This window comes from Enoplosus armatus, chromosome 14 (genome assembly GCF_043641665.1).
Source record: "Enoplosus armatus isolate fEnoArm2 chromosome 14, fEnoArm2.hap1, whole genome shotgun sequence".
Lineage (NCBI taxonomy): Eukaryota > Metazoa > Chordata > Actinopteri > Centrarchiformes > Enoplosidae > Enoplosus > Enoplosus armatus.
The window spans coordinates 16,057,546-16,085,376 of record NC_092193.1 but is presented as its reverse complement, the minus strand read 5'-3'; the positions used below and the strand labels follow the sequence as shown (position 1 = coordinate 16,085,376).

The following is a 27,831-nucleotide window of genomic DNA, read 5'->3' as shown; positions in this document are numbered from 1 at the left end:
GACATGAGGTTGTGGGTGTAATGAGGGGTTAGAGGGGAACATCAACATGGGAAGACACGTGAGAAAACATGAATCAGGGCAACACATGCTGCAACTACAATATAGCGTGCATAACTTGTAACTGCTGGAATAAAAAAACTGCAGTAACAGAGAGTATGTGATTGATTCATACATTTATTCATTATCATGTACAAATTGTATTCTGGTGGTACAAAGCTGTTGTAAGACTCCAGAGCTCACCCTCCTGTTGTCTTTATTGCAGTAAAAAAAGGAAATACCAGCATGATCAAGAGTCAAGAGGTACTTTGGCAAATATAAATTATGTGTTAAGAAGGCAAGCAGACATCCCGAGCAATGTAATGTGAGGGGAGAAAACGGCGCTAAAGTATCAATGAGCGGCTTCTGTCAGCACTCATTAAAAAAAAAAGAATAAAAATCCATAAAATGCTTTATTTTAAACAGCACACTTAAAACAAGTGGACAGAGGAAGAGTCTGTTTTCTTCCTTTCTTCATCGTTACACAAACTGCAAGGTACAGACTCACAGTATGTATGGATATTGCAGCTCTGTGTGCTTAGTGTGCTTGTGAGCGTATGTATGAGAGAAAGAGCTCATGTCTGCGAATATGTGTATAGATTCCATTTCATATCTGTGGACTGTAACCCCGTTCCTACCACTGACTCAAGTGAATAAAACAGGTGGAGCGAGGGGGCAAACGACACGATAACATTTGGCAAAAACCATCATGGTTGCAGAGATGAGAACATGGGTGAGCGATGAGTCAATGTGACACAGCCTGCAAATATTTCTCCGTATGTCCTTGTCTTTGTTCAGCTTTCAGGGTGAGACACCAAATCTCTGTGCTCGTAAACCATACCCCAGACTGTACACAGGGAGGGGGGAGAGGGGAGGGGGGGGGGGTCATGGAGGAGACAGAGCAAGCAAGCGAGTAACAGAACAAGAGACAGAGAGAGTGAAAGAGGGAAGTATAATGGGGAAGTTACATGACTAGTTCTTAGGAGAGAGTGGCTAGAGGCTGCAGAGTGTCTGATAGTCTCTCTGTGAATGGGTGAATGGTTGGAGACGGGGGTTGGGGTGGGGAGGTCAGGGAGAGTAAAGATGGGCAGTGAGCTGGAGGGGTAAAGGAGGACAGAGGGGAAACTAGACGTCACTTCTCCCCTGTTGTCTCATTTCAGAGGTATTGTTGTAGAAAGTGCAGCAGCATTATCTCGTAGTGCTCTCCAGACTCAGGGCAGCGAATACTGTGTCGCTCGTTGGGGTATACCTGGAACATGGAAACAGAGCGACCAAATTACACACTGATGTGTAAAAATGCATCCAATATAATCTGCTTTGGAAAAAGTGTAATTCTTCATATATAACATTGATTCATCTATTCATCTTGTTAGACATTACAGTGGTCTCAGCAAATATACACATATCTCTCTATACTATCACCAAGACAATCACGCTGAAATGTTATGCACACAGAGATTTGATATGGCAACTTCAGAAAGGTGTGTTAGTAGGTGGAATAAGGCTGGTGATACTAACCTGAAGCTGGTAGGGCTTCCCAGCACGGATTATCTGTGACACTAGGAAATTGGTGTGGAAAAAGTGCACATTCTCATCTAGAAATCCATGGAGAATCAGCAAACGGTTGGGCCTGGAATGACAAGGATAACATACTTACAATACAATATGTTACAATACGATAGGCTTCCATACAATAGTAAGACGTGCAATTCCTGAAATAACCCATGTTGTCCAACAGTAAAAGAGTCCTCATTCCTTCATGATGTTAAAAGGAAAAGCCTTCACAGATCTTAAGTCTATAAAGATGAAATACTGCAGCTGCAGGGCTTCAGTGACTTTCTAGTTTGACTTCAGCATCCAAAAGCAGTGCTCCAACATATCGTTTGTCAGGCCCCCAGGGTTTCCTCAGTCCCTAAACACAGAGGCTTGACTTAGCGCGCCACCTCAAATCTAAATTTCACCGTTGCAGATTTTAATAACTGTTTAAAAACAGTAAAGAGATGTGATTGTTTTTCATTTTCAAGTTGCAATGGAAGGATAAACGGCTAACATGTACATACCTGAAAGTGTATTAAAAAAATACTAGCCACACAGACATGGACACATTTTCTTAAAGCACTGCTTTCAGTTCAAAAGTCACATTTTAGGTCAAGGATGACCCCTGACACACAAATATTTTGTAAAAAAACAGAATGTCCAAGAGTCTTTGGTTCATACATGTCAGTCTGACTTGCAACGAATATGAGGCATGACTTGACAGGAAATAGAAAAAGAACCCTGCCGTCATGATGAAACACGTACAAACATCTATCTAAATTACACAGGACATGCAGTATGGCTAAATTAGAGACAATAATATCTGCACTAAACTGCACACTAACAGGCACTATTGCCTGCTTGTAGAAGTGTGTGTACTGACTCGCTGGGCAGCTTGTCCACGTGCAGTGCCACAGAGCCTTCCTCATAGCCCTGCTGGTTGTTCTCAGGCACATCCATGTAACGTTCCGTGTAGCCTGTGTCGTAGGCCATCCACACAGTCACCGGGGCGCCTGCAATAGCCAACTGGCAGGAAGCATAATGTAGTCAGAGCAACTCAAAAAACATGGTACAGGAGGAAGGTAGTGGTTTAGCTTTACTGTATAGGTTGCTGGAAAATGTTGAATTAGTTTCTAAGTTTCTAATTCTACAGTTTATTCTCAGTGCTCAGTTCTCTAGCTAAGGGATGTAACTGCAGATATCCTTACTGAATGAAGGCTATTAGCTAACACATTGTACAACACAGACACCATGTGGAAGTAAGTGGCAACTACATCACAAGTTCAGTTTTGAGACTTCATACTTCACAGTGCATTACATAGTGATACAAGATACAAACTATGCTTTCTTATTTCTTGCTTGAGACAGTCCTGTCAGCTTCTTTACTCTCAAAACTGTCCAATAAAAGGCAAAAATGCCCAAAAATATAATCTTAAAAAAAAGAAAGAAAGTGAGCCTCCAAACCTTGAAGACGTTGGGTCGCTGGATGAGGCCCATGAGAGAGAGGAAACCGCCATAGGACCAGCCGTGAATGGCGACACGGCTCAGGTCCACAAAGTTAAACTTCTCCGCCACGTACTGCAGCCCCTCTACCTGGTCCTCGATCTCCACCTGACCCTGCAGAGACAAAGGCAAATTAAGAGTGTTATTTAAACTGAACATTGGGCATTTTTTCATGGCAATCGATTTACCTTAAAGTTTGTTTAAATACTCCTACTGAATGAATGTATTTTCTGACTCTCACTTTACCATTTTGTTTTTCAGTGCTCCTTCAAATTCAAGGCCCCTCTGACAGGAACCCCTCCCATCAATGACGACCACAGCGTAGCCCAGAGAGGCCAGCGTGTTCAGACGGAGGTACTTCATGCCCTTAAAGGAGTTGTTCACCAGCTGCACCTGAATACACATACACACACATTGTCCTAAATGTTTTAATTTACACAGTAACATAGGTTCAAAGGAACATTTGTAAACATTGAGATATGATAACATCACAGACCCAGATTAGACTGAATATATCCACAAACCTGTGGGCCTCCATACACAAAGAGAACAGTCGGGTGTTTCCTGCCAGGCTGCAGGTTGTGAGGCTTGTATACCATCCCATAAAGCTGGAAGCCCGACCTCCCTGGAAAGTCAAAAATCTCAGGTGGATTGTAATCTCCCGGGCAACCTGGAAGACATATTAACACATGTGGTCATTACGTTAGCATGTTCCAAAACTCTCAGGGATTGTGGGTCAGCTCCTAGTGGGACCTGACCAAATCAAAGGGTCTGCAAAACTACACACTAAAGCATGCATATTGTACAGTGGATTGTATTTATTTATTTGTATCAGGGTTGCCTTCTCACTCCGGATACTTTTAATGAATCATACACGATAATCAACTCAAACACAAAGCGTTCACGATGACGTAAGTGTTTAACACCACATTATCTGATTGCTGTCAGGATTGTCTAGAGGACACCGTTGTAGATCGAACTGACTGTCCTTGATGTAATCAAAGCCAGACCTCAACCTCCTCCTGCAGACTCGTCTCTATTGATTGTTCTAAAAATAGATAGTTGGACAGCCTTCACATCGTGGCCAGACTGCTCTCTAAGGAAAGCTTATGTAAATACAAACTCTGCATGTTGAATCAATCAGAAAACAACTGTATGGCGGTGGGTCACATCACATCCTGTTTACCTGGTGATTCCATCATGCTGGCCCAGAACTCAGGTACCACGTGTAGTGGGTCACCTTCTGAGCTGGTCAGTTTGTAGACGTGAACACATGGAGGTGTACTCACGTTACTGTAGTGGCTGACGAAAAAGTCAAAGTTCTGCGGAATGATAGAGGGGGAGAGAGGTGAAAAAAATATATAAATATGGAGAAATTACATAAGAAACAGACAAGGACAAAGACGGCCAGATGCAATTGCAATGCTACACCACCTACTACAAGAATCGGTGTTACAAAGCCCAACATGTCGGTGTAAAACACTGCTGACAGCCAGAGAACATTTATCCCATATACTGCAGACCAATCCCTGGCTTTGACAGCTTTGCTCAGGTTTCTAAAGATTTTTACTTTCAGTGTTCCTAAGCAGTTAAAGTGGTCTCTCTGATCTGCCTAAAACTTAAATCTTCTATTTGCTACACTCACACTAAACCATAATCTGCTCTGTTTGTGATAACCCAGTAGTCAGCCAGCTGTAAGTCACCCCTTTGACGTAGTTCTATTTTAGGGCATAATATTTCCATATAGTTTTCAAATTCACATTAGAAAATTAAAATGCAACACTGATCTGGGAAAATATACACCTGCTACACTTTTTGAACTATGCTGCGGGAAAATATTTCTACCATTACTAAACGCTAAAGCATTAACTTTTTGGACTATTACTGTAAAAAAAAAAAAACACTAAAAAAGGCTTGTCAAGAAAGGAATATCTGTAAGCAACATTGTTTGCTGGATGAGCTGTTAGAATATAGATAGATAAAGTGGATGCTGGATTAGAGAATAAATGAATGGACTAATGAAATGTCCGTGTATGTAGTTGGATGAGTTGGTAAACAAATGGTTTTACCTGACTAACAGAGCAGCTATGAGAGAAGCCAGGCTTGGTTAGTCTAACCACATCTCCAGGTGAGTCATAGCTGGCCACGTAGAGGTGGTGCTCCAGAGGAGTGTCTCTGGTGCCCTGGAAGTACACCAACTTCGATGACTCATTCACCCAGATCTAGCAAGGGAGAAAAAAAGAGAAACATGAAAAAAAAAATGAAAAGACTATAGCAGTGAGGCCAAGGCATGATGCTCCATGATGTACTATGAAGAGATGACGAGTAACTTCATTGGAGGCACTGAAACATCTTAATATCAACGGACTTCTTAAATTCTGTATGTTTAAAAAACACTTATCTAAATTCTGCAGTTCAGATAAACAGTTCAGTCATAAAGTATTAAGACTGGCATTTTTCTTTTGTTTTGGCTCTGTAGTCCAGCACATTGGATTCAAATCCAGTTTTAAAAGTTACAGGTTAGGTCAACTTAGTGTCTCTCAGTTTTAACAGTATTTGAAGGGGTTTATATCCATACTGGGTGAGCAATGTAAGATTTTTTTCACACATAGTCCCCCAATTTTAGGACATTGCAGCAGCACAATGATCCAGAGGACCAGAAGGCAGAAAACTGTTGAAACAAGTAAGAAGTGAAAGTGACTGCAGTACAGGCCTGGCAGCACATCACCAGGGTTCAGTCCTTCATCTGATGTAGATGTAAACACCCTCAAATTAAGAGTCAGGGCCTCATAATCATCGTTTAAGTCACTGAGTTGGAGTCAACACAACAGCATATATGTAACACCTGTATATCCTTAATAGGTGTGAATTTATACATTCAACACGGACGAACTTTGTCTGACCTTGGAACCATGTCTTGCCAGCACTTCCCATTCTCCACTGGTCAATGTAACCTCCTCCTTGATTGCACATTTGAAGTCTCCTGCAGAAAACAGATAACAGAATCAACATACTCCTTGACATACCAAACACTCTGACGTAAATCGTGATTACATGACTATTTGATGGCTTCATTTCATGTAAATACAGAAGCATTTCCAAGTCTCTCACCCTCTATGTGTTGGTAGTCCTCTGTCCAACGGTAGCAGCCTGGTTGTAACAGGGATGTGATTTTATACAGATGGCTGAAACCTGTTTTAGACTCATTTACCCAAATGAAAGTAAACTCATCTTCTGTCGTTTGAATAAATGGATAGAATATATCATGAACCTGTGGAAAGAGAAGAACAGTCAGTCAGAAAAACCTTTCATAACCATAACAATTTGTTATTAGAAACAGGACACATTAGTTTTCAAAGGTAACACAATAGTTTCCCATGTGAAAAGACCTACATTAATCCAGACGTCGGTGGTCTCTTCATAGATTATGTATGGCTGTGTGTTACTGGGCACCGCCTCCAGACTCTCCTGCCTCTGAGCTGGGTCATCTGTGACGGGGATGAAGAGGGCTGGAGGCAGCAGGACCAGCTGTAGTTTTCTCTGACTGCGGTCCAGAAGCACTGCCCAGCCACTAGGGGGACACAGAGCAGACAAAACTCAAAAGATTGCTTTGTACGGCAAGACTAATTGATTAAGGAAACAACTGCTCCATTAGAAACAAAGAAATTATGAACATTAACATCATTTTTTAAACGCTATTTATATTACAAGTTCCAATACCAGTATATTCATTCTATAACACTCACTATTTGCCGTCACTCGTCCATCCTACTCGGGCGATGTATTCTGTCCCAGGAAACAAGGAGGTGAAGGGGACAGCCAGTTCTTTATCTTGCGTGCTCACAATCTGTTAAGTACAACCATACATACATACATTAGGAATGCTGAATTATCATTTTGGAGAAGAAAAAAAAGACAAGGAAAAATAGTGAAAGGCTCACTCTTCCTTGATGGTCTGTCTTGATCTCTGCCAGTTTAAGGGTAGCCTGGGGATTTTTGCTACCTGTAAATAAAGAAATAAGGAAAATGTCAAATGGTAGAAATGGCCCATGAAACAATTCACTGAGGCTACAATACAGGGCTACACTAACCTGTACGGGGATATCTGTACGCATCTGCTTTCCGCTCTTCCAGTGCCGGAGATGGAACATGAATAATCTCTACTTCCGTCTCATCCACCTCTTCATACAGCAGGTACACTGTTTTACCTCCATTAGGGTCTGACGGGAGGAGAAAAATCATTAAATTGAGGCAACTCTAAAACAACTTACAGATGGAGGTAAAATTATATAAATAAAAAAAATCAGCATGTTTACAAAATGTTTTAAATGATAAAACATTTTTTAAGCTGAAACAGATACCTAAAAACATTGATGTGTCCCTCAAGTATGTAAATGACTTGAGTATTTAAGCTACCAATTGCTGACCTTCCACTGCTGAAGGACTCCACCAGTAGCCAGTGAAACGGTCAAACTCTTCTTGGATGACAAATGTTGCTACACCTGCAGACTTGGGGTCCTCCTTAACACTATCCACACCTGGGGAAAAAAGGATAGTTAAGCATGTGAAGCTACGTATTGCATGACATTTTATTGCCAACTCAAACAAACTCAAATGAAACCCAGAGCCGTCAGACCTTTGTGGCAGTAAGTGAGCCTCCTTTCCTCGCCAGTCTTAATGTGGGCAATCCACAGGTCGTTATTGTTAATGAAGGCTATGAAGTCAGGGTCTCCGGGGCAGATCTTGGGGTCCATGCGGGTCCCTGAGCACTGGGTCTTGATCTCCACTGGCTTTACAGGGGCAGACTGCTAAAACCAACATACACAGTCTTAGTCAAAGGCAAACACAAGAGTGACTTTTGGATGCAAAGATATAGGAGAGACCTGTTTGATGCTAGCATCATCTTAAATGAAGACAGTTTCGCAGACATGAAAAGGTACAATGAGCACAGTGAGGTGTACCTTGTTCCATCATTCTTACAGATTTCTGCAAACTGATTGAGGTTACCAAGAGCTGGCTCCTCATGTTTTGAAATAATAGTTGTGTTTGTGGAAATGACAGACACATGGACATTTTTCAAAGAATAGACAAGATTAACAATGTTCTTGATGAAGAAAATCTGCTTTTTCTGATACTCAACTCCTCCCGTCTCTTTTCTCCAGCCCAACTTATGTGTAAATGAATGTCATTCACACAAATGTGTCCAAGATATGTAACAACAAGATAAGTTTGTAAAAGCAATTTTTTCTTTGCCCAATTTGTTCACTCAAACTGTATCTTGCTGAAGCCATCAAGAGGATGAGGCTGAATCAAATACAGCACAATGTATAGGGATGGCACATTAGAACTCACCCTTCCTACAGGAGATCGAATTTACAAAAAGGTGGACAAAATCAGAGTAACACCAGACAGGACATAAACAAATTCAAAAGAGCGTATCAAAGTTACTAAAGGCACAAACAGGACGGTACAAATAAGGGGTCATATTTGTAAAGTCACAACAGTAAAGGCAACAATCTATCGATCAATATCCCAGACTCAAACCAACTACTAACAGTGGGCCACTACTATAACGACCTAACGAAATACTTGGTACACAGACTATGCGCCAAGGATTCCAACAAAACGTAATCTGTAAGACACTACATCCTGTGTTTCTTAGAGCCAGGATTTATAGCAGAGCTGTCATCTGTATCCAAGGCCAATGCACAAAGACCAACAACTTGATGTAAAAAGCACAAAATCTGAAGCCCTGGCCAATAGAAAGAAGTATTATGGTCTTCTGATTGTCTTTCCTCCAGTAACATCTGTTGCGTTAGATGGTGAGCATGGTGCCACTGGTAGATTTGAAATACACTTAATACCAAAACATTTAGATTAACTCTAGACCCTAACTAAAAAAAACTCAACTAAGAATTCCAAATTGAAGAAGAAGAAAAAACAGCAGTGCACTCACAATGAAGCCGTTGTTGCCTCCATCCTGACAGTAGAAGAGGCTATTGCTAGCCTGGAAGAGGAACAGGCCCGTCTGGGCATGGTAGTCATAGGAGGTGATACCAAATGCTCCGAGACGTTTACGCTCTCTCAGCAACTCCTCCTCTCGGGAGTAGGCCCCCTGGTGCGGTGTAGCCTTAGAGAACAAACAGGAAATCAGATTTACACCATTAGAATAAATGGAAGAGATTTTTTATATACAAATTAACTAGGATATGTATGTTGTGCCGATATATACAATATTATGACTGTGAAATATACAACCACATTCAACTGACACCCCCCCACCCAGATCAAATAATTGTATAATGGTTGAAAAGTACAAGCATTCCTCTCATAGTTATAGTAAACCAAGGCTGCTTAATCTTTCGAGTTTCAGAACAGGTGTCAAGTTGCAACAGTGACACTGCCAAACATTTAGGGACTGTCTATGTCAAAGTGAAACTAGCTTTAAGTAAAACTAAAGAGAAGGCTACAGTCAAATTATTAAATGGGGCCGCTCAATAACAAGATATGTGAGCTATATTATTAGATATATTATTATTTATTATTACTATAGTGAGACACATCAGCCTGTGCTGTTTGGTATATAGGCACTGCACGAACAGGAAGAGAGGGGGAATTCACCTGGAAGTGATCCAGCATCTGTTTCCATGACAACACTAAGAGGGCCTCTTTCCGGATCTTCTTAGGGATTTCAGAGTAGAGTAATGAGTTCTCTCTGCTTCCATAAGGCATTCCTGGTAAGCACATAGAAAAGAAACAAAGGCAACTTCAAGAACAACAACAAATAAAAAGGGTTGGGGTAACTGGGAAAGGAGAAATTCAACACAGTGATTGTTTTAATATCATGAGGCAATCATATTCTGCTGCCTAGAGCAGGAAAACATGACTGAGGTCTAGTGAAAGGAGAAAAGGAGTAGCATACAGAAAATACACATCATAGGCTGATGCAGGGGATTTTGTGTGCCATCATCAAGCATCAATCCACTTACCGAGGTAGTACAACCGGTGGGAGTGGGGTCCATTCTCATCCTTCTTCTGCACAAACTGGAAGTCATGGGGAGCCTTGTTGGCAATCATGCCCGAGTACTTCCTGCTACAGTGGATAATGTCACGGAGGCCCTCCCAAGAGTGTTTGTCCACAAAGAACTGAGATGGGACATCCTCCATCTCCACCACCTCTGTGCTGTCCGAAAGGCCGTCCACAGCCGTCATGCTCACTGTCACACAGCTGGATGTTGACAATAGAAAGAACTGATAAGAGGTGCAGAAACCTAGACACACCTGCACTTGTGCATTCCTATAATGGAACTGGTTGAAACATTTATTCAACCCTTTTCCTGAGCATTATAGCAGTTAAAGGAGATATAACATGAACATTGTACTGTACCTTTTCCAGATACCTTCTTTATTGTCACAAAGTTTTACCTTCTTGACTCTATGCATTCACCGGTCAACACGCCACACTCCGATTCTGTAACCTATGAACAATGTACAGGGCGAAGATCATTTAAAATATCTAAATAGAAAATAACAAATAGTTAACCGTGGTGACACTAGGGGGACAGCAATGCCTCATTATGACAGCTAGGTATGAACATACTTTTGTCTGCACCAGTCTCCTTTCTTGACTGATAAGACATTCATGACTCGGGATAGTTTTACAGCATTTGTCTTGTATCAGTCCTCAGACTACAACACAATGATTGAAATGTGGAGAAGAGGAAAAATATACATCATTCGTGAAGACATTTAAGTATATTGACTCAGAAAAATGGAGCCATATATTTTAAAGCTACAGACCAGAGTGACAATAATTCCTGTTCAGTCTCACATGTGTCAATCTTAGGCAGGATAAAAACAACTGATAAGTCTCTGCTGAAGGTCAAGTACAGGGTATAGTGAATACCCCACATTCCTTCCTTTATCCTTCTGTGTTGGGTTAGAGATTATTATGACAGCAGTGGGAAAAAAAATCCTATACTTAAGTGCCTTTCTTATATTACTGTTAGGAAGTTGAGGCAGGCTGGTCTGATACTGTGGTGAGGCACTTTTTAAATCTGTATAAACACTGAGCCCACAACAAATACACCAACCACCATAATATTTCAGCTTGAGTCACTACTGCCCTAAAGAGTAAATTCAACACGGTCACCTGGTATCTACTGGGGAGATCTGTATTAGGAGTGGACTGATTGAAGTGTATTTAAGAGAGGATATTGACCAAAATGTAGATCTGACTATTTATGTGCCTGTACAAGAGGAAGTGCGTCTACACTACTGGTAACTATTCTCCTAAAAACCTCCCCTGAACCGTAAACTTTAACTTAACGGAGCCTCGGTATTATTATGTAAAACATGTTAAAATGGAAAGATTTCCACTGCAACTTGTAACGTTATAACATACATGAAAAGGCCCTATTTGGCTCAGCGGGTTACTTAATGGAAGTTAATTTTAAGAGTGGCGAACAAGTCGGGTGAAATAGCAAAATACCGGTACCGTTAACGTTAACAGTTAGCTAGCCTACAATAGATCTTTGTTCTCGGATTTCAACTACTCAGTCACACTGGGGAAAACACCGGCAAATTAATTTGTGTTAACATTTTAAACGGCACTAGCGTTAGTTACCTTTGGCAGTGAATGACGAAACTCCAAACTGTTGGGAAATGACTGTTACCAAACCGTGTCTATGTTTATAAAATCTTGCTTTGCTACATTTTGACATGACAGCTCTCTACTGTCATTTTCGCTCTGAAGCTAACTAACGGTAGCTAGCTACCTAGCTAGAAGGAAGCTAGCCTTTAGCTAGCGGCTGCTGGTATTTCTGTAAAAACAGACGCTTAGACCACCGTCCCTAAGAAACTCGCTGAAATTAAATGGAATACTTACCAATCTGGCCACTGTTTCTTTAACCAAGTTATAGACTTTATTAGCTTAGTGTCAATAAACAGATTGTGCAACTGCTAATCGTTGTATCCATGGCCGAGAGTGGCCACACACAAAATGTAGCTGGCTTTCAGATCGGAAAGAGGAGGAACCTTAGCTCTGGTGGAGTACACATCGGTACTTTTACAGGGCCGCACTGCCGCTCAGAGGAGGCGTCAGTACTGTCAGTGATGCGCAGCGTGCAGCAGAACGGCTTATTATCCGGAGATTGACTCCTGTTCTTCACCCATTTATTTTAATCATTTTCCATGCATTATACACATCAACTTGTGCCGTCTCCTGGCAAATATGTTTGACTTGAGTCACTCGTAGGGTACCAATAGCTCAGCCAGTCACTACAGATTGACAGTATTTTTCAATCAAATCAAACCAGTGTTCAGTCTACTGGCGTGCATCTGTACCACGCCTCACTTTTTACATTCATACATACGGAGAACATTCGTTTTCTGAGTCTCTGCTGATGTCTCATACTAAGATGAAACAAAAACATTTACTGAACATGATTCAGGTTCTTCACAACTCTAACATAACAGTAAAATTAATTGTGTATTTTCAGTTATCTCAAAGCCACCCAAACTGTTTATCAAGACACCTAAAAAGCTCAAGCTTGAAGATTATGTACATGTGCAATTCATCTTCATTTTGCAACATTATGCTAAAAACAAAACAAAAAAATCAAAGCAGACAAGTTCTGTGGAGCAACCAGTTTTTTTTATTTATACAAAGAACACAGCCATTCTACTTCAGAGGGATGAAACGAGAAGAATGTGTGGCTCCAATACCAGGGCGACCGTGCTTGACTGGCTTGTAGGTGATGGAGAACTCGCCCAAGTAGTGACCGCACATCTCAGGCTGTGGAGAGGAGAACATGTCAGTAAGGCAACACTTAGAGCTGCATATACAGTAATGTAGTAGCTGCTAATCATCCTGAACAAGATTCACTGCAAACTGTACACTTAAGGCAGCCCTTAAATGGTGAATATCTAGAGCTAGAAGCTTTAATTAGTGCTTGTGACAGAAGAGCTAGGGGTCAGTGTACTCTGGTAGTAGTGTCAGTTTCCAACACTACCATGCCATTAGATAGTCAGTCCTGCAGGAGAAGCTTTTGTTAGCACCATTATTCTGTAACATCCTGCCTTCTTAATAAATTCCATGTTGCCACGGGTGTATTTTAAAAAAGGCCCTATACATTTTGCATACTGCAAGTCTTTTTCAGGCCATCTTGTACACAGAGTTTCACATTTTCTAACACTTGGATATTTTAGTGGGTATAAATGCAGAACAATGAGTCATACACAGGTTTGCTAGAAGCATAGGAGCACATAGGAGTAACTTGGAATTTGTAGTTGCACATCGATGGTGCTATACATCAATTTTCCAATACGTTGGTTTATTTTTACAAGCTGTCATTTGCAGCAACTCAAACTATGGTTCTCTATGTACAATGGAACTATCATGAAATGTTATTTGGCCTACCAAATGTCTCAAGTCTCCACCTTCATCATTCTGCTGCTCAGTCCAGCAGTCTTGAACATCAAGATAAGATTTCCACAGCTTTGTGTTTACTGCCCTGACATTAATTAATGGGAGATAATGGCTTTTTTGACAGGGCACAGACTCATGACAAACTGCTTCAAAATGAGACCAACTGGCTTTTTAGTTTAAGCAACAACAAAAACAAAAAAAAATGATTGTGCATTGCAACTCCCATACACTCAGAAATGGGACCGAAATAACTGAAATGAGGTCCAAGAAAGCTGGAGCTTCACACACACGCTTCCACTTCCACCTGAGCTATAGCAACTCACCTTGATTTCAACCTGGTTGAAAGTCTTGCCGTTGTACACTCCAACCATAGACCCAACCATCTCAGGCAGGATGACCATGTCTCTCAGATGGGTCTTCACCACCTCTGGTTTCTCCATGGGGGGAGCCTCTTTCTTTGCCTTGCGCAGGCGCTTCAGGAGGGACTGCTGCTTGCGGCGCAGGCCACGGTTGAGCCTCCTCCTCTGGCGGGCGCAGTACAGCTGCATCAGCTGCTCACTACACAGGGAAAGAGACAGCAATGTCAAAAAAGCCCCATGTCATCTTTAAAATAAGTTACACTTTTGGTAAAATGCAGAACAGTACAGCGCAGTCACACTGGGAATGACCGTCATCTCACATTCACTTCAATGAACCATATAGGCTCATATTGAAGTGAACTGACAGTCAAGGATATGTTTCCTGTTTTAGTGCAATACCCAGTCAGCTCTACCTTTGTTAAACTTTGACCTCCAAATTCGCACATCAGCCAATATAATGGACTGTTTGTAAATAACATTTGTATATTAATATTTAATACCCATATTACAGCCACAACAGAACTTCCTGTAAGGGGGATATCGTTGGATGGACAGCTAAAATTTAAATCATATTTGGTAAGCAAGATGTCAGCATGCAAGCCAATGAAACTAAGAAAATGTTGTACGGTAGCTCCAGCTGACCACCATGCAACATCAGCTCCTCAACCTCAGTAGTGTTTCACTTACTAGGACATGTCCAGAAGCTGGTCCAGGTCCACACCTCTGTAGGTGAACTTCCTGAAGGTACGCTTCTTCTTGATCTCGGTATCCGCCTGAATGAGAGGCATCATCTCGTCAGTATGTAGCTTGTGCAGCTAGCATGTACATTGTAGCGCAAATGTTTTAACAATAACGTATTTCAATGTCACTAGTAAATATTTACACAACCGCGTATGATCCCTCGCTCGGACCAACAATAACATTAAATAGGCAGTTCATATTTAGTTTTTGCTACAGACTACGTTGAACCACCGGGTTAGCTTAGCCAAAGGCGGCCATAGCTCAGGCTAATATATAGCCTATAAACATACATTTATCTGGCATTGTGAGCAACAATTTTCTACTGAGTGGTCAGCGAACGTGTGTAACTGTCGGATGATATAGTCAGCCATCCTAATCAGTTATTATAGAGGGCAGATGCATACAGATTACATTTTGACAAGCTTCACAGTCGGTTGGACACCTACCATCTTGCCTGATGTTCCGGAGGAAAAGAACGGCCAAAAGTCTCGTTCTACCCGATATCGCGCGATTTAAGACAAACATCCGGTGGTGTTTTCCGGTAGTAGTCCCCACCGTGAACAGCAGGTGGTGCTGTTGTACAATAACTCCATTTTCTGTACAGTGTCAAGTTTCTTACCAACGTGTCCCTTTTTTATTATCGTTTCGATGAATCTTAATGTACCACAGTGTGAGTTCTACATACCAGGTGGAATAAAAAGACAGTTCTCGTTAGCTATTCCACTAAAGAGACATAAAGAATATAAAAACAAATAATAAAGATTTGTGTTGTAGAACTTAGCTTTCCCCACCCCATCAGTCGCCTCATGAACCCCAAGAATTATCTCGTGGGGGCCTTACATTAAACTAGTAAACTAAACAAACTACTCTATATACAGGTATATAGAGTAGATATAGAGTACTCTATATACCTGTATATAGAGTAGATAAAACTAGCTCCACTTTGTTCAGCTACAACAGTAAACTGCGACTTACACTGCGCATGACATTACTTTAATTACATTTTGCAGATAATACTAATTTTCTTTTAAATGCAGTACATTTACTTGTAATGGAGTAATTGTACATTGTTGTGTTGGTGTAAATACTTCTTCCACCACTGTAACTAAATATACATTTACTGAAGTAGTGGGATGTTACTTGAATATTTCCTTTGAGACACACCGCCACATTTCAGATAAGCATTGTACTTTTAACACATTTATCTAATACCCATTTCAATACTTGCAGTGCAGATTACTTTTTGACTTTAAAGCTCTTAAAACACATGTACTGGTACTGATCCTTGGTCGAGTTGATTATAATAATGAAACAGGAAACAGGAATAAATGTGATACTTGAATTCGGGCGTTAGGGTCAAAGGTCCCAGATTCTTTACGAACGCTGTTAAGGACCTCTGTTTGATCCTCATTTAATTCAAGAACATTTTGGGATATCTAGGTCATTTGGAACATGTGGTTAACATTTGAAAGTTGGACTTTTATTTGTTATGAAGTATTTTTCCATTAATGCTACCATTACTTAACTAAAGGCTTTTGATATTTTACCCTCTGCTTTAAAGTATTGATCCTCTGAACCTTGAGCTTGGTATATGAACCAGAATAAAGCAGAACATCTTTTCCACCTGTTGGGTCCTATAGGAACTTAAAGGGATGGTTCACCCAATCACAGAAACACAAACTGTATGTTCTTACTCCCTTTATCGGTATCTGGCCATTCAAATTGTTTTGATTTATTCACCTAGGTTTTGAGATGTCCTACCTGCCCCCACCCTAAAATAAAGCTTGAATTTATCCAGTATTGAAATCAGTTTGTTTTTCTCTGAGATACATATCTCAAAACCTGGACAATCAACTTACCACCAGAGGGTAAGTGAGAAAATGTTTTAACCAACCCTTTACAAGCACACCATGTCTGTTTTGTAAGGAAGGCTTGCACTGTTATATTAGTGCAAACTACTGTATAATACTGCAATTTGTGGACTTCACTAAGAGCTTGTGTTTCATAACACTTCCTGTTTGTTTGTTGTTTTTTTTTTTTTTTTTTTAAATCTGATAAATGTGCTTCCATGCACCTACTAACTGATGTTTGTACCTTCATTAGTTGACACCTAAACAATGCTACACTGCTGAAGATTAAGTAAATAAATCACCACCCGTCCTTTGTGTGCCATTTACAAAACGAAACACAAAATAATGAATACACATCTTTATTACACCGTATTCACAAAAACTTCTCAATTCAAACATTTCTTTTTCCATTGGCATAAAGATTATCCCAGAGGAAAAAAAAGTATAGTCCAATACAAAACATTATTCAGAGTCAAGGTATAAAATAACCCCTATTCCAATCACAAATATGCATAAATAATAAGGATCAAATATGATTGTATGATTGGTTTGCATATCAACCAATATTTAAGAATGATTACTTAAACATTTTCTCACCAACATAAAAGAATCCAGTATTCTTGCTTGGAATGTTCAAAACTTCACTTGAGTATTATTTTATGCTCCCCCACCGTCTTTAATCCTAAGAAAACAAGCTTAACTCCAGTTGGACTGGTTATGCAAACAAGGGAAATATTTCCTCCATTAAAAAAAACAAAAAAAAAAACACCTGAAATGAGAAAAGACAACAGAAAAGACAGAATATAAAAAAAAAGTGTATGACTAGTTTGTTCTAAAAAACAAAATCCATTTTGTTTCCTCAACTGCCTGAACAACCAAAACGGTTTACTACTGTATACATCAATGACCAATACTGAATGAACGAAGATACTGAAGTAGTAACAAAAACATTCTCACTCACAGGAATGTTGTTTACACAGCTATTACAGATAAACACAAGCATGGGTGTTTTGTTCAAAACATGCACTATTTTAAAAACGTTTTTTTATAAAAACTCCCTAAAGTTTCACTTTTGGTTTCACGTTGCCCTTACAAAAACCTAGGGATCTCCCCTAATGCAACTAATGAGTCAGCAAAAAAAAAAAAAAAAAAAAAATAGAATAGTTGGGCTTTGGCACATAAAAAAAAAAAATCCCTGCGATAGAAAACTAGCTAAGCCAAAAAGATTGGCTTTTGTGGTCACTGAATGACAGGAATACAGTTCATGATATGTGTAACATTAGATTTGCACAAATAGGGGTAAGAAAACAATTTCATAAAACACTAAAAAAGGATTTGACCAAAAAACAAGGTGCAACATCCTACGGATACAAAACAGAGCGCCTGCCTCGAGGTTTTCTTGCAGAAGAAGTCTCCTTTATACAACCTCCCTTTCCCTTCCTTCTAGTAATCTGTCCCATCTTCTTGGTACACCTGCTCTTCCTCCTGGTAACCTTGGTAACCCTCATCTTGGTAATCTGGGATGAATTCGCGGGCGACGCCTGCCCCGTTTTGTTCGTCTGGAACCTCCCCAGCTTTAGGACAGTACTTGGCGTCATAGATCTGCCGCCCCAGGCCGAAGTTCTGGCCGCTCTGGTTGGCTCCCTGGCTGAAGCCCATCTGTAGGGACATGGTGCTGTTGTCACACTTGTCTGTGCCCAGCTTCTGGTCGTAGATGGCACGCCTTGTCCCTGGAGCCGTCATCCCAGCCTGTAGTAGAGAGAGAGGGAAAGGAAAATAAGAATCACATTGAATGTACTTTTTTTCCCCCAGAGCATTTTATGATGCTGTAACATTTCTGCAACAGTTATTATTCCTGTTTAGGCAATAAAAGTTCTAAACAAAGTGCTGATTTCACTGAGCTGATGATTGGTCAAACAGATGAAGTGTCAGTTTTCCTTTGGTGGAGACAATCCAGGAGTTGTACCGCTTTCTACAAGACTAAACATGACACTAATTTACTGCTGTGGAAGAACCGGGAATAGGTGATGCCCTGAGGCTTATTTCCACTGGAGCCCTATAATATTGGATTTATGAGAAGTTAAGAAGGTGTTGCAGTACCTGACTCGCCCCCTTGTTGGTTCCCATTTGCAGACTGATGGTTGTGTTGTCCATGGGGGGCTGGATTTGAACTTTGGGGTCATATAAGTGCCTCCTGGTGCCATATGCATTCATACCTGCCTGACTGGCACACTTGTTGGTCCCCATCTAAAAATACAGAAACATCAATAAATCATTTAAACCCACTTGCTGCACTCATACAATAACTGACAGTGGTAAAATGTTGCATAACGCCACTGCATTGGTCATATTTGAACAAGAATGTGAGTGATGTTCATATAATCATGACACCAGGCAAACATATACTTTAAAGTTTCAGTCCGTGGTCAACTATGACTACGTTGTAAACAGTGAGTCGTATTGTACGTTTTCCTCACTGTTTAGGTAGCCCTCATATCTACTTGACATACTTCTTAGTGGCGGAAACAATAACAAAGCAGTGAGGCTTCAGAGGCAGTGAGAACAATGAGCAGCTCTTCTACTGAAGTATGCTACGCTCGACATGAGATCATGACAGTCTGGTTTCGCCACACGCAGTATCGAGCTCAGCCCTCCAAGCATGTGAAGCGCCTCACCTCCGTCAGATCCGATCACAAATACAGACTCAATAAGCTATAAGAGTAAGTGTGTTTTTTCCTTTCCTGATAAATTCTGTCCCATTTGATTATTTTGTCCACCACAGCCTTCAGTATCACTGTCAGACCTGTACCAACACAACCTTCAGGTATGTGATATTATGACTGTAAATTAAAGGGCAATTGTCTAATTTGAAATTACAAATGAATGAGAAGTGGTTCAAATGAAGGAATGTGAGGTGTGGAGAGATTAATTGTACACAGCGTTCACATTTTGCTGGTCTGATTACAGAGTTTCAGATCTAAAACTAAACGGCTGCCGACTGTCTTCACCCAGGAGTTTCCAAATTAAAACCATACCTGTAGGCCAATGACGCACTGTCCTGCCTTCATCTTCTCCTCATCAAACATCCTCTCCTGCTTGTCGGCGTACTTCACCCCGATGTCCACCCGTGACTGGCAGCCCTTGGTCTTGGCCTGAGAGGGAAAAAAAATAGATGGTTGTCATGGTGGATATACTAAAATCCAATCATACACCATACTGCTAATTAAACCGTCTAAGACAAAGGTGATAGGAAAACATCACTCCCAGCACCAGTGTCAGATTTTTACACTCACCATGCTAGCGAGTGCGAGCAGCGTCGTCTGGACCTGCGTCATGTTGCCGTTCTCAAACAGGTCGTTGGCTTCGAAGATATCATGAGGCTTCAGGCCATACATTGTGGTGGCCTTGGTGAAGTTTGTCAGGTTCTCCAGCTAAAACCACACAAATTGAAAACAAGATTAACAATGCGTGTGCAGGATTTCCAATGACAGTGGTGGAATCATTTCGCTGTTTGCACACCATCTTAAATTTTCTTATCAATAAGATGCCGTCCTATAGCTGTAAAAACAGTTTGTCTTTGCAACATTCAGCCAGTCGCAAATGAGGGAGTAGGTTTGCTGTGACAGTTACACCTCAGTAAAGAAACCAGTTTCAAAAGCAGCGTCTGTAAAGGAGCAAAAAGCGCACAACACTGCCGTGACCTAGCACGATTCAGTGCACCGACAGTACAACAATACAACACAACAGCACAGGAACTATTTGTTAACTATGTGCAGATTCAAGTAGCTAACCGCATGTAACATCAACACTAGTGTCAATGAACCTGTGCTACAAAAAGACACTCACTTTGCCGCACCCTTAATTGGTTTCATCAACTAACTCACCTGATGCCAGTTCAGCGCTGAGTGGTTGATCTTTTTCACAGAGTTTGGGGCAAGTTTGTTGATAAGTCTGTAAGGAGAAGAAGAAAAAAAAAAAAGGAGAGAAAAGAGGAAAACATTTAAGTTTTCCAAAACCACACATAATAAAACCGGATTATGAGGGCCTCGTGGTGCACTGCAACAGACAATCTGTGATCTCTGCTTACTCGCACAGAATGACTCCATTCTTCAGGCCTTTCTGGAAGTCAGGGCCGATGGAAGCGCCGGTGATGTCCTCGATCCAGATCCTCAGCTCCTCTTCTTTCTGAGCGTCGTACTTCTGTGCGATCTGGTCGGGCAGAGGGGTCAAAAGGTCACACGTGTTCCACGAGCAGCAATGACAGACCAGTAGGCCATTTGTTAAACAGCAAATGCATTCATGGAGTTTGTCACAGACTTCTTTTTTTTGTTTGAACAATTATCTTCCTGTCCCCAGTGACCTCCCAATCATGCCATTTAACTGAGCTGCATCTATAATAGTGACCAAACATCACATAAAAGTTTATTATGACTGCATGTAATCGTGTTTCATGGTCACCCCTGAATTTCAATTTGCCTCAGTGTAGTGTGCTATGTCTACAGAGGGGGTTTTGTCTTTTTTAGCCTTCATAAAGAAAGGCGACACTGACATGACCCCCCACACAAGGATATCCTGTTTGTTAAACTGCTAAATTCTCCCTCAAACACAGGAAGGTAGTCGCTGAAAAGGGGGAGGGTTTTAAAGGGGCTTAACATGGCACAAAGATTGACTTTCTAGTGAGGGTGTCACTCTCGAGGTGTTACTTTGATTTACAAGCTTTCTTTTGATTGACGACAGAAGTGTAAGAAACATGCTAGCTGGCTCTGAAAGAGGCCATTCAGGAAGAGCATTATGGTCACGTAAATAACAGTTACGTCTGTTGTGTGACAAACTGGAAAGCAGAAATGGAAAAAGAAAATAAAAAAAAAAAGTCATTGGCTGAAACAGGTATAGATTTGTTCTCATCCAGTAAAAGATACGGTGTTGACTGAGCTCCAGTGCAAACTCACCACCAGCTAACAATCTCTCTCAACAACGAGGAGCTGAACCGCAGAGTTTAACCTACCATATACATAGAAGTTGGCCGCACTCGCAGCTGGTTGTACTCTTAAGGAATGTCTGTCTTCTAATTACATTTCCTTCATTCAGTTATCCCCAGATTAAAAAACAACACTGGCCATTTTAATTGCCCACAAAAGAATTCGACAGATGTAATTTACAGAGACAAGCTGAACGCAAGGAATTTACCCCACAGTGCTCGGATAAAAGAGCTGAATGAGGCAGCGAGGGAGCAGAACTGTGTGTTGATCCAATGAATGAATGCAGACCGTGATGACACTCACAAATGCTGCTCATTGCAGCTGATTAACTTTGAGCTCACTGTCTAAACTTTCTACATCTGAGTTTTAAGCAGAAGTAAAAAAAAATTAAAAAAAAAAAAGGAGACAAGGAGGAGAAATCCTTAAAATGCCTCACATTTCACGGAGGAGGCTACGTCACTGATGGCAGGAAATACCACTCAAGTCAGCACCCCCACCACCCCCCAACCGTCAAGGACATCACTAAGTAAGAGACAGAGGAAATCTACATGTTTTCTTTACGTCCGGCACATGATGTTCTGTAGAGATTTGGGGAAGGGACAAGACCCTTTCTCTTCTACACAAGGGCACAGCCAAGGAATGCAGATGAAAAGAGAACAGCTTAAGATGAGTTAAAGTAAGACTGGTAGGTATGTGTCAGAGAGCAGAGTAAGCAAAACCTAGATCTCTATGGCAGATTAGCTGCAACTACGAAAGCAGGCAATACAATGAAGGCCACGATTAAAAGCCTTACTAGTAGTAACAGGAAGGAACAGTGTTACACAGTAACAGCACATTAATGTCATATGGTTATGCAGCTCTGTGTGAAACACAGTAACGTGGTCAGAGAAGTAATCACCAGCATCAGCTCTGGTATTTTAAGTGGATCCGGGTGTGCAGAGATCTGCGCAGGCAGGTCCAAATAAACAAGGTGCTTTCCTCATCAAGGCCGCACTCAAAAAGTTACACATTACCAAAGAGTGGGTTCACTTTGGAGACTGCTGGTTTGTTTTGACTTCAGTCCAAACAAAGACTTATTTTGCGGAGTGAAAACTTTCCTGCACTGATCCGACATGATTTGAGCGAAGAAAAGTTTAATGGAGAGAAGCAGTACGACACTTTACCACATAGAGGGGAAGTAGGAAACTATTCTTGCCATTAAAAAAAGAACAAAAAAAAAACAAAATACATTTTTTTTTTTTTAAAAACACCGTGAAGGGCAATAACGAGGATGGGTGGCATGTACTGCGGTGACTGATAGATGAATTGCATTATCTGCTAATGAGGGTCACAATGCCGGGCAACAAGCTGCACAGGGAATAGAAAATGCTGGAAACGGGGAAAACAATTTTGCCACAACGACACACTTCTTTGCCAAGAGGGACAACGCCCATAGTCTGTTTTTAAGTTTGTCTCCCGCGTGGGAAAATCAATATTCTGCTTTTCAAGGTGTAAAACTCAAAGATGAATATATACTTTGAAAAGTATTCACACTCAAATGAGGTCTAATGAAAATTAAGAAGTCAGTTTAACCGTTAAAAAAAAAAACGCTTTTAAATCTGCGTTTTTTTTTTCCTCCATCCAGCTCTGCCTACCTTTTAACCTGGGCACGCATATCAAAATGGAGGCCAGGTGACTCTCTCACTCGCGCTCCGAGAAAAGCACAATGAGTAGACGTGGGAAGAAAAGTTGAATACAATTTACTTTATGTGATATATAAAAATATGTACACCTACCTTGTTTCTGACTTCCGCTGATAGTCCGTAGGAAGGACCCTTGACAAATGCCATTGTCAAAAGAGTTGTGATTTTTCTGTTTGGGTAAAACAAGATACCGACTTGAAGAAGCAATCTGCGCTAAATTATCTTCGACTTTCTCTTCCAATGAAAACAGAGTGAACTAAATACTTCCTTTCTCTTTTGCCGCCGCCAATTAGAGCGCTCCCACGGTTTCTACCAAAAAGCGTCGATTCAAGAGTCAAGATAGTTCCCTGCTGATAGTTCACCGGAGCAGTACAGTGGCGCGAGAGCTTGAAAATGCAGCTTTTATAGTAGGTCTTTGTGTGGGGGGAAAAAATCAATATGCTCAATTAATATTCAGCACGAGACATCAACATGTTGGCTCATGATTTCAATATGAGCAACAACAGTGTTCTTATCTATTTGGTTCCGTGTCAATTTGGGGATTTTAGCAACCTTCTACAATTAAAAACATACACGTGATAGGTATTTTCAGTATTTTAGACACAATATGTTTACAGTGGGCTTTTTTTCTGCCCAAGAAATATAAGATAATATCAGAAAAAGTCTTCAGCATTTCTCCTGTCATAATTTTATTCCTGGCAGTGTAGTTAGAAAATGATTATGTACAGTATTTAGACCTACATGCTGGGAAATTAAATTCGTAGAGACTATAATTGACCCTATACATAAAGTAAATCAAATTATTAAAAAAAAGTGCAAGCATATATTACAGGCTCTATAAGCCTACACGCAAAACAATTTAGGTAAAACTACCTATTCATCCCAGTTTAAAAGTGTGCCGAAAAGTTTCAGCAATTGCGGAAGTGCGCAGACAGGAGTCCTCTTATTTCCCCTGTATACTCTTTGGTCGTACGCTTCGTTAATCGATCCTAGGCTCCACCTTTCCCCTTCTCTTCCTTAGGTCGCGATTGAAATCAAAAAGTCCTTATATGGAAGGAAACTTCCCAAATTCCTGAATGGTGGGAGTGATCCACCGGTCCCACCCTGCATACCAGACGTGCAGTGGACCAGACATGTTGTCGCACTTTTTTGAGTCACTAACTGCCGGAAAAAAAAAAGTTTTGAGGAACTAAACTAAAGTAGAGAGAGCTACTGAGGTGACGTAATGTCAGTGCTATGGGCTTTTAGATAACAGATACGACTGCCCTTCACATGCCGGGATTTGTACATCTGCTCCAGACACATCTCACACAATTCACAACAGTTTTCTCGGCAGGACAGTTACATATTAATGACTCTGTGTGTAATTTAACCTGACCGTGCTTTGGGAAGGCCAGGGGATTTGTTTTCGGGTCACAGGGGCTTTTTCTTTCTCTTATTTCAGTCAAGTCAGCTCCACACAGAAACTCAGAAAAGTCTGATCTATACACCATGTTGCGTCTTCGGGGAATGAAAAGCGATCATTTTCAAATACAACAGCACTTGAAAAATGTATTTCTCTTAAAATAACAGGCTTTTAAACTTAAATGGGGGCCAGGGAAACATCTGTAAAAAAGTAACTTCAGTGTTAAAATGTTGCCAGTTACACCACCATTATTCAGACATTGTAACATTACTGATTAACATAGAAATCATCAGATAATAAAGAAAGGGTGCCCTTACAGCCACACCAACACATATTCTCTAAAAGGCAGCCTACTCACTGTGATACAGCAGTTGTTTTCCAGACCAGCTATAATCTAGTTATGGACAATAGGGCTATTGGTAAATATAGAGCTATTGACTATAGGTAATTGGACAAAGATGCAGCTTCCGACATTTGCTTCAGCTAGTCTGGCTCCACGGTGCATTTAATCACTTTAAAGTTAAAGTGATTTGTGCTGGAAATAAAGATTTTTGAGTTTTTTTCATGTTTGAGGTTTGGGAGCTTCTGATTGAGAGGTTTCATGCTGGAAATAAACCTAGAATTAAACACTGAAAGGGTTTTCAACCATCTGTCAACAAGAACAAGAAGTGTGCTGTTTCATATTACTAAAGCTGAAATAGCAGTCGATAGATTTATTAGTTGATTGACAAAAAAATGAATAAGCAACTATTTGGATACTCAATCCCTTCAGCCTGGTACTAGCTTCTCAAACGTGAGATGTTGATTTTCTTTGTCATATGACAGTAAACTGAACATCTTTGTGTTGTGTATTGTTGGTCGGATGAAAAAACAGCAAGCTGAAGACATCATGTAGAGCTATTTTCTGACAAAACAATGAATCGATTTATCAAGAAAATCATAAGCAGATTTATCGACAATGAAAATAAGCCATAATATCAACCAATCACAACATCAGCAGATGTCAGTGAATTGCACAACTTCAGCCTGTGTTATGGCTGAGTTACAACCCTCTATGCTACATGTTTGTCTATCCTACTCAACAGACTCTAACGAGACATGAGGAGATGTAAAATCCTGGAAACTAATGACGAAATGAGGCCAGGTGTCTCACCTCAGTCTCTGAATACAGCTGTGTTTCTGAGGCTACATGTAGCAGGTGATTACATCATACAGGTGTGTAGAGGACTGATTCAGAGTCATACACCCGGGGAAGGGGGGGGGGGTTACTCATCCTGATATCTGTAATGAGATTACGTCAGCTCACGGAGTCATGACAGGGAGTGACGAAGTTATGATACCAGAATCCATGAAACATGTAGGGACCCATATGTTGAAGCTAATAAAAATGGCCACTTCTTTACTGGGTGTGCCGACAATCCCAGGCTTCCACTGAGGGACGAGGATCTAAATCTTAAGTATGATTCTTTTATTTAAAAATAGAGGGTCATACATTCTTTGTGGGGCTAGAAAAATGACAAGTCTGATCAATTATTTCCCACTGAACTGAAATTACTGGTATCATCCCACCCTTACATCACATACTGATGCAGACAAAGGACAAATGGACAATGTGCACCCCCGCATGGATGAACTGGGTAAGTACAACAAATTACAGCATAATGCATCTTTTACAGCAAAGCTCAAAACAAAAGGCAGAAGTACACAGAGCTCAGTTTCAACAGGGCAAACTATTCAAGGATGATGGCTATTGCTGAACACAATGGCACTGTAAAAGACCCACGAGTCAGTCGACTGCGCTGAAGATTTAGATCATTTTATTTTTCAAACAATTGAGAGATGTTAAACACTGAACAAATAAAGATGCCCCAGTCAAAACTCCAGAAAACAAATTCTTTATCAACCAGTTGTAGCACTTTTCCTTTATTGCCAGCTGTGTTGTTGTGCAGTTTCTCATTGTCTGCAGCTCCACCCTCGCTAGATCAGTGTGTACAAAAAAGTAACAGAAATGGTGCATATACCAGCGATGGGATTTGGAATTCTCGCACGTAAACCCGGCTCCACGGACAGGCGCGTTTTGTGCAGAAGCAAATCCAGATTTACCATTTACCAAGGCACATTGGTAGGGATGAATGACTGAAAGAATGTATGGACAGAGAGGCTGCACAGAAGCCAATCTTAATTTAAGTCATGTGAGAAACAAGTGGTAGTGACTGATGAGGGAAATCAAAATGAAGTATTACTTGTCACATGGAGAGTGCCAAGAACATCTGATGCACACAGCTTTCTGTCTCTCTCCCTTCTACATTCCCTGTAAAGAAACATGGAAGCAAAAGAAATGCTACCTTAAACGGCATCCTAAATGTTTCCTAAACTACGGGCGCACTAATTGTGGGAGCATCAGTCACTATTCACACTTGAATTAAGTCAGTGATGAAATGACCAACAAGTTGTCACAACTTCTGTGCAAGTGCATAAGAGGCCTCAATCTTGTACATTCACTAAGGCTGTTTAACTGAGAAGAACATTGTGAAGGAAATCCAGAAGGCAAACGATAACTAAAGGAATGGAAACAAAGTGAGTCCCAGCTTTTAACGTTTTCTTGTCTTTATCTCTAAAATGCAATTATTGATCAGCACCATCCAAATGTGACATTCTTTAATATTTTAGACTTGGGAGAGAATTACGCGTGGCGAGAGTTTTTCACTTAAGCTGAATTCATTTTAAATTAGCACCACACAATTTTAATGAAACCATTTGGAACAGAGTGATTTTTCAGAATAAATCTCTTGAGAGCGAGAGACATACAGGAGCTGTGTGATGAGACAGAGAGCGAAAGTGGGTGAAGGGTGGAATGTTTAAGACCAAAAGCACTGGCCAATCTTAAAGAGAGACCATGCAAAAACATCGGTATGCCCCTTTGACATTGAAGATTAGGCTGACAACATTGTGATGCAAACAGTGGAAGAAAAAGATAAACAGATCTATAGGTTTCTGAACGTCTGCTTGGATGAACGTCCCATAAATGAAATGGTCAAAATAAATAGATGTATACATGATAAGAAATTTATAATTTACTCTTTATATCTCACATAAAGCTTCTTGTAACTGCCAAATATGCTCCAGTATTTCATACTCTGGACATGTTCAGCTCTACCTGTGCTAGATGAACTCTATCGACACCTTCCTGGGCACCAACATGGCGGTCTGGACAGGACGGCTAAACCCCAGCCTTCCCTCAAATTTAACCCGAGATAGTAATTCCTCATTAGAAACTAGAAGGTTAAAAAAGAAAGCAGTATCATCCCAGT

At 40.7% G+C, this 27,831-nt stretch overlaps 3 protein-coding genes across 11 annotated transcripts; all 3 read right to left on the bottom strand.

Moving 5' to 3' along the window:
• Positions 1–156: 156 nt before the first annotated feature.
• Positions 157–12,052, bottom strand: LOC139296131 (dipeptidyl peptidase 9). Of its 9 annotated transcripts, XM_070918442.1 has the most exons (21): positions 11,963–12,052; positions 10,463–10,553; positions 10,065–10,303; positions 9,697–9,809; positions 9,032–9,205; positions 7,712–7,883; positions 7,503–7,613; positions 7,167–7,295; positions 7,017–7,078; positions 6,822–6,922; positions 6,469–6,646; positions 6,187–6,346; positions 5,979–6,058; positions 5,145–5,297; positions 4,262–4,397; positions 3,600–3,745; positions 3,322–3,468; positions 3,037–3,189; positions 2,456–2,598; positions 1,555–1,666; positions 157–1,285 (listed from the first exon to the last, which is right to left on the bottom strand). In XM_070918442.1, the coding sequence occupies exons 2-21, from the start codon at positions 10,516–10,518 to the stop codon at positions 1,193–1,195; spliced, it is 2,658 nt and encodes an 885-aa protein (XP_070774543.1). In that variant the 5' UTR covers positions 10,519–10,553; positions 11,963–12,052; the 3' UTR covers positions 157–1,192. The 9 variants fall into 9 exon arrangements, with proteins under 9 accessions (XP_070774543.1, XP_070774544.1, XP_070774545.1 ...); XM_070918443.1 differs by lacking the exons at positions 10,463–10,553; positions 11,963–12,052 and having other exon boundaries at positions 5,961–6,058; positions 7,712–7,880; positions 10,065–10,287; XM_070918444.1 differs by lacking the exons at positions 10,463–10,553; positions 11,963–12,052 and having other exon boundaries at positions 7,712–7,880; positions 10,065–10,283.
• Positions 12,053–12,708: 656 nt separating this feature from the next.
• On the bottom strand, positions 12,709–15,091 carry rps15 (ribosomal protein S15). The gene is made up of 4 exons (XM_070918650.1): positions 15,051–15,091; positions 14,551–14,636; positions 13,828–14,062; positions 12,709–12,871 (listed from the first exon to the last, which is right to left on the bottom strand). Exons 1-4 carry the CDS (start codon positions 15,051–15,053, stop codon positions 12,758–12,760), a joined length of 438 nt encoding a protein of 145 aa, XP_070774751.1. The 5' UTR covers positions 15,054–15,091; the 3' UTR covers positions 12,709–12,757.
• Positions 15,092–16,797: 1,706 nt separating this feature from the next.
• Positions 16,798–23,350, bottom strand: cnn2 (calponin 2). Its single transcript, XM_070919168.1, has 7 exons — positions 23,209–23,350; positions 20,542–20,663; positions 20,339–20,405; positions 19,748–19,885; positions 19,490–19,606; positions 18,555–18,701; positions 16,798–18,203 (listed from the first exon to the last, which is right to left on the bottom strand). Exons 1-7 carry the CDS (start codon positions 23,260–23,262, stop codon positions 17,898–17,900), a joined length of 951 nt encoding a protein of 316 aa, XP_070775269.1. The 5' UTR covers positions 23,263–23,350; the 3' UTR covers positions 16,798–17,897.
• Between the last annotated feature and the right edge of the window lie 4,481 nt (positions 23,351–27,831).

Coding starts and splice junctions, on each gene's coding strand:
- LOC139296131 (XM_070918442.1), bottom strand. CDS start 10,518: ATGCATAGAGTCAAGAAGGTAAAACTTTGTGACAATAAAGAAGGTATC. Junction 6,923..7,016: donor AGACAGACCATCAAGGAAGA/GTGAGCCTTTCA, acceptor TGTACTTAACAG/ATTGTGAGCACGCAAGATAA. Junction 4,398..5,144: donor ATAGCTGCTCTGTTAGTCAG/GTAAAACCATTT, acceptor ATCATTCCGCAG/AACTTTGACTTTTTCGTCAG.
- rps15 (XM_070918650.1), bottom strand. Junction 14,063..14,550: donor CAGCTTCTGGACATGTCCTA/GTAAGTGAAACA, acceptor TTCCCTGTGTAG/TGAGCAGCTGATGCAGCTGT. Junction 12,872..13,827: donor TCAACCAGGTTGAAATCAAG/GTGAGTTGCTAT, acceptor TCCTCTCCACAG/CCTGAGATGTGCGGTCACTA.
- cnn2 (XM_070919168.1), bottom strand. CDS start 23,262: ATGGCATTTGTCAAGGGTCCTTCCTACGGACTATCAGCGGAAGTCAGA. Junction 20,406..20,541: donor AATGGAGTCATTCTGTGCGA/GTAAGCAGAGAT, acceptor TTCTCCTTACAG/ACTTATCAACAAACTTGCCC. Junction 19,886..20,338: donor CAGCGCTGAACTGGCATCAG/GTGAGTTAGTTG, acceptor GTGTGGTTTTAG/CTGGAGAACCTGACAAACTT.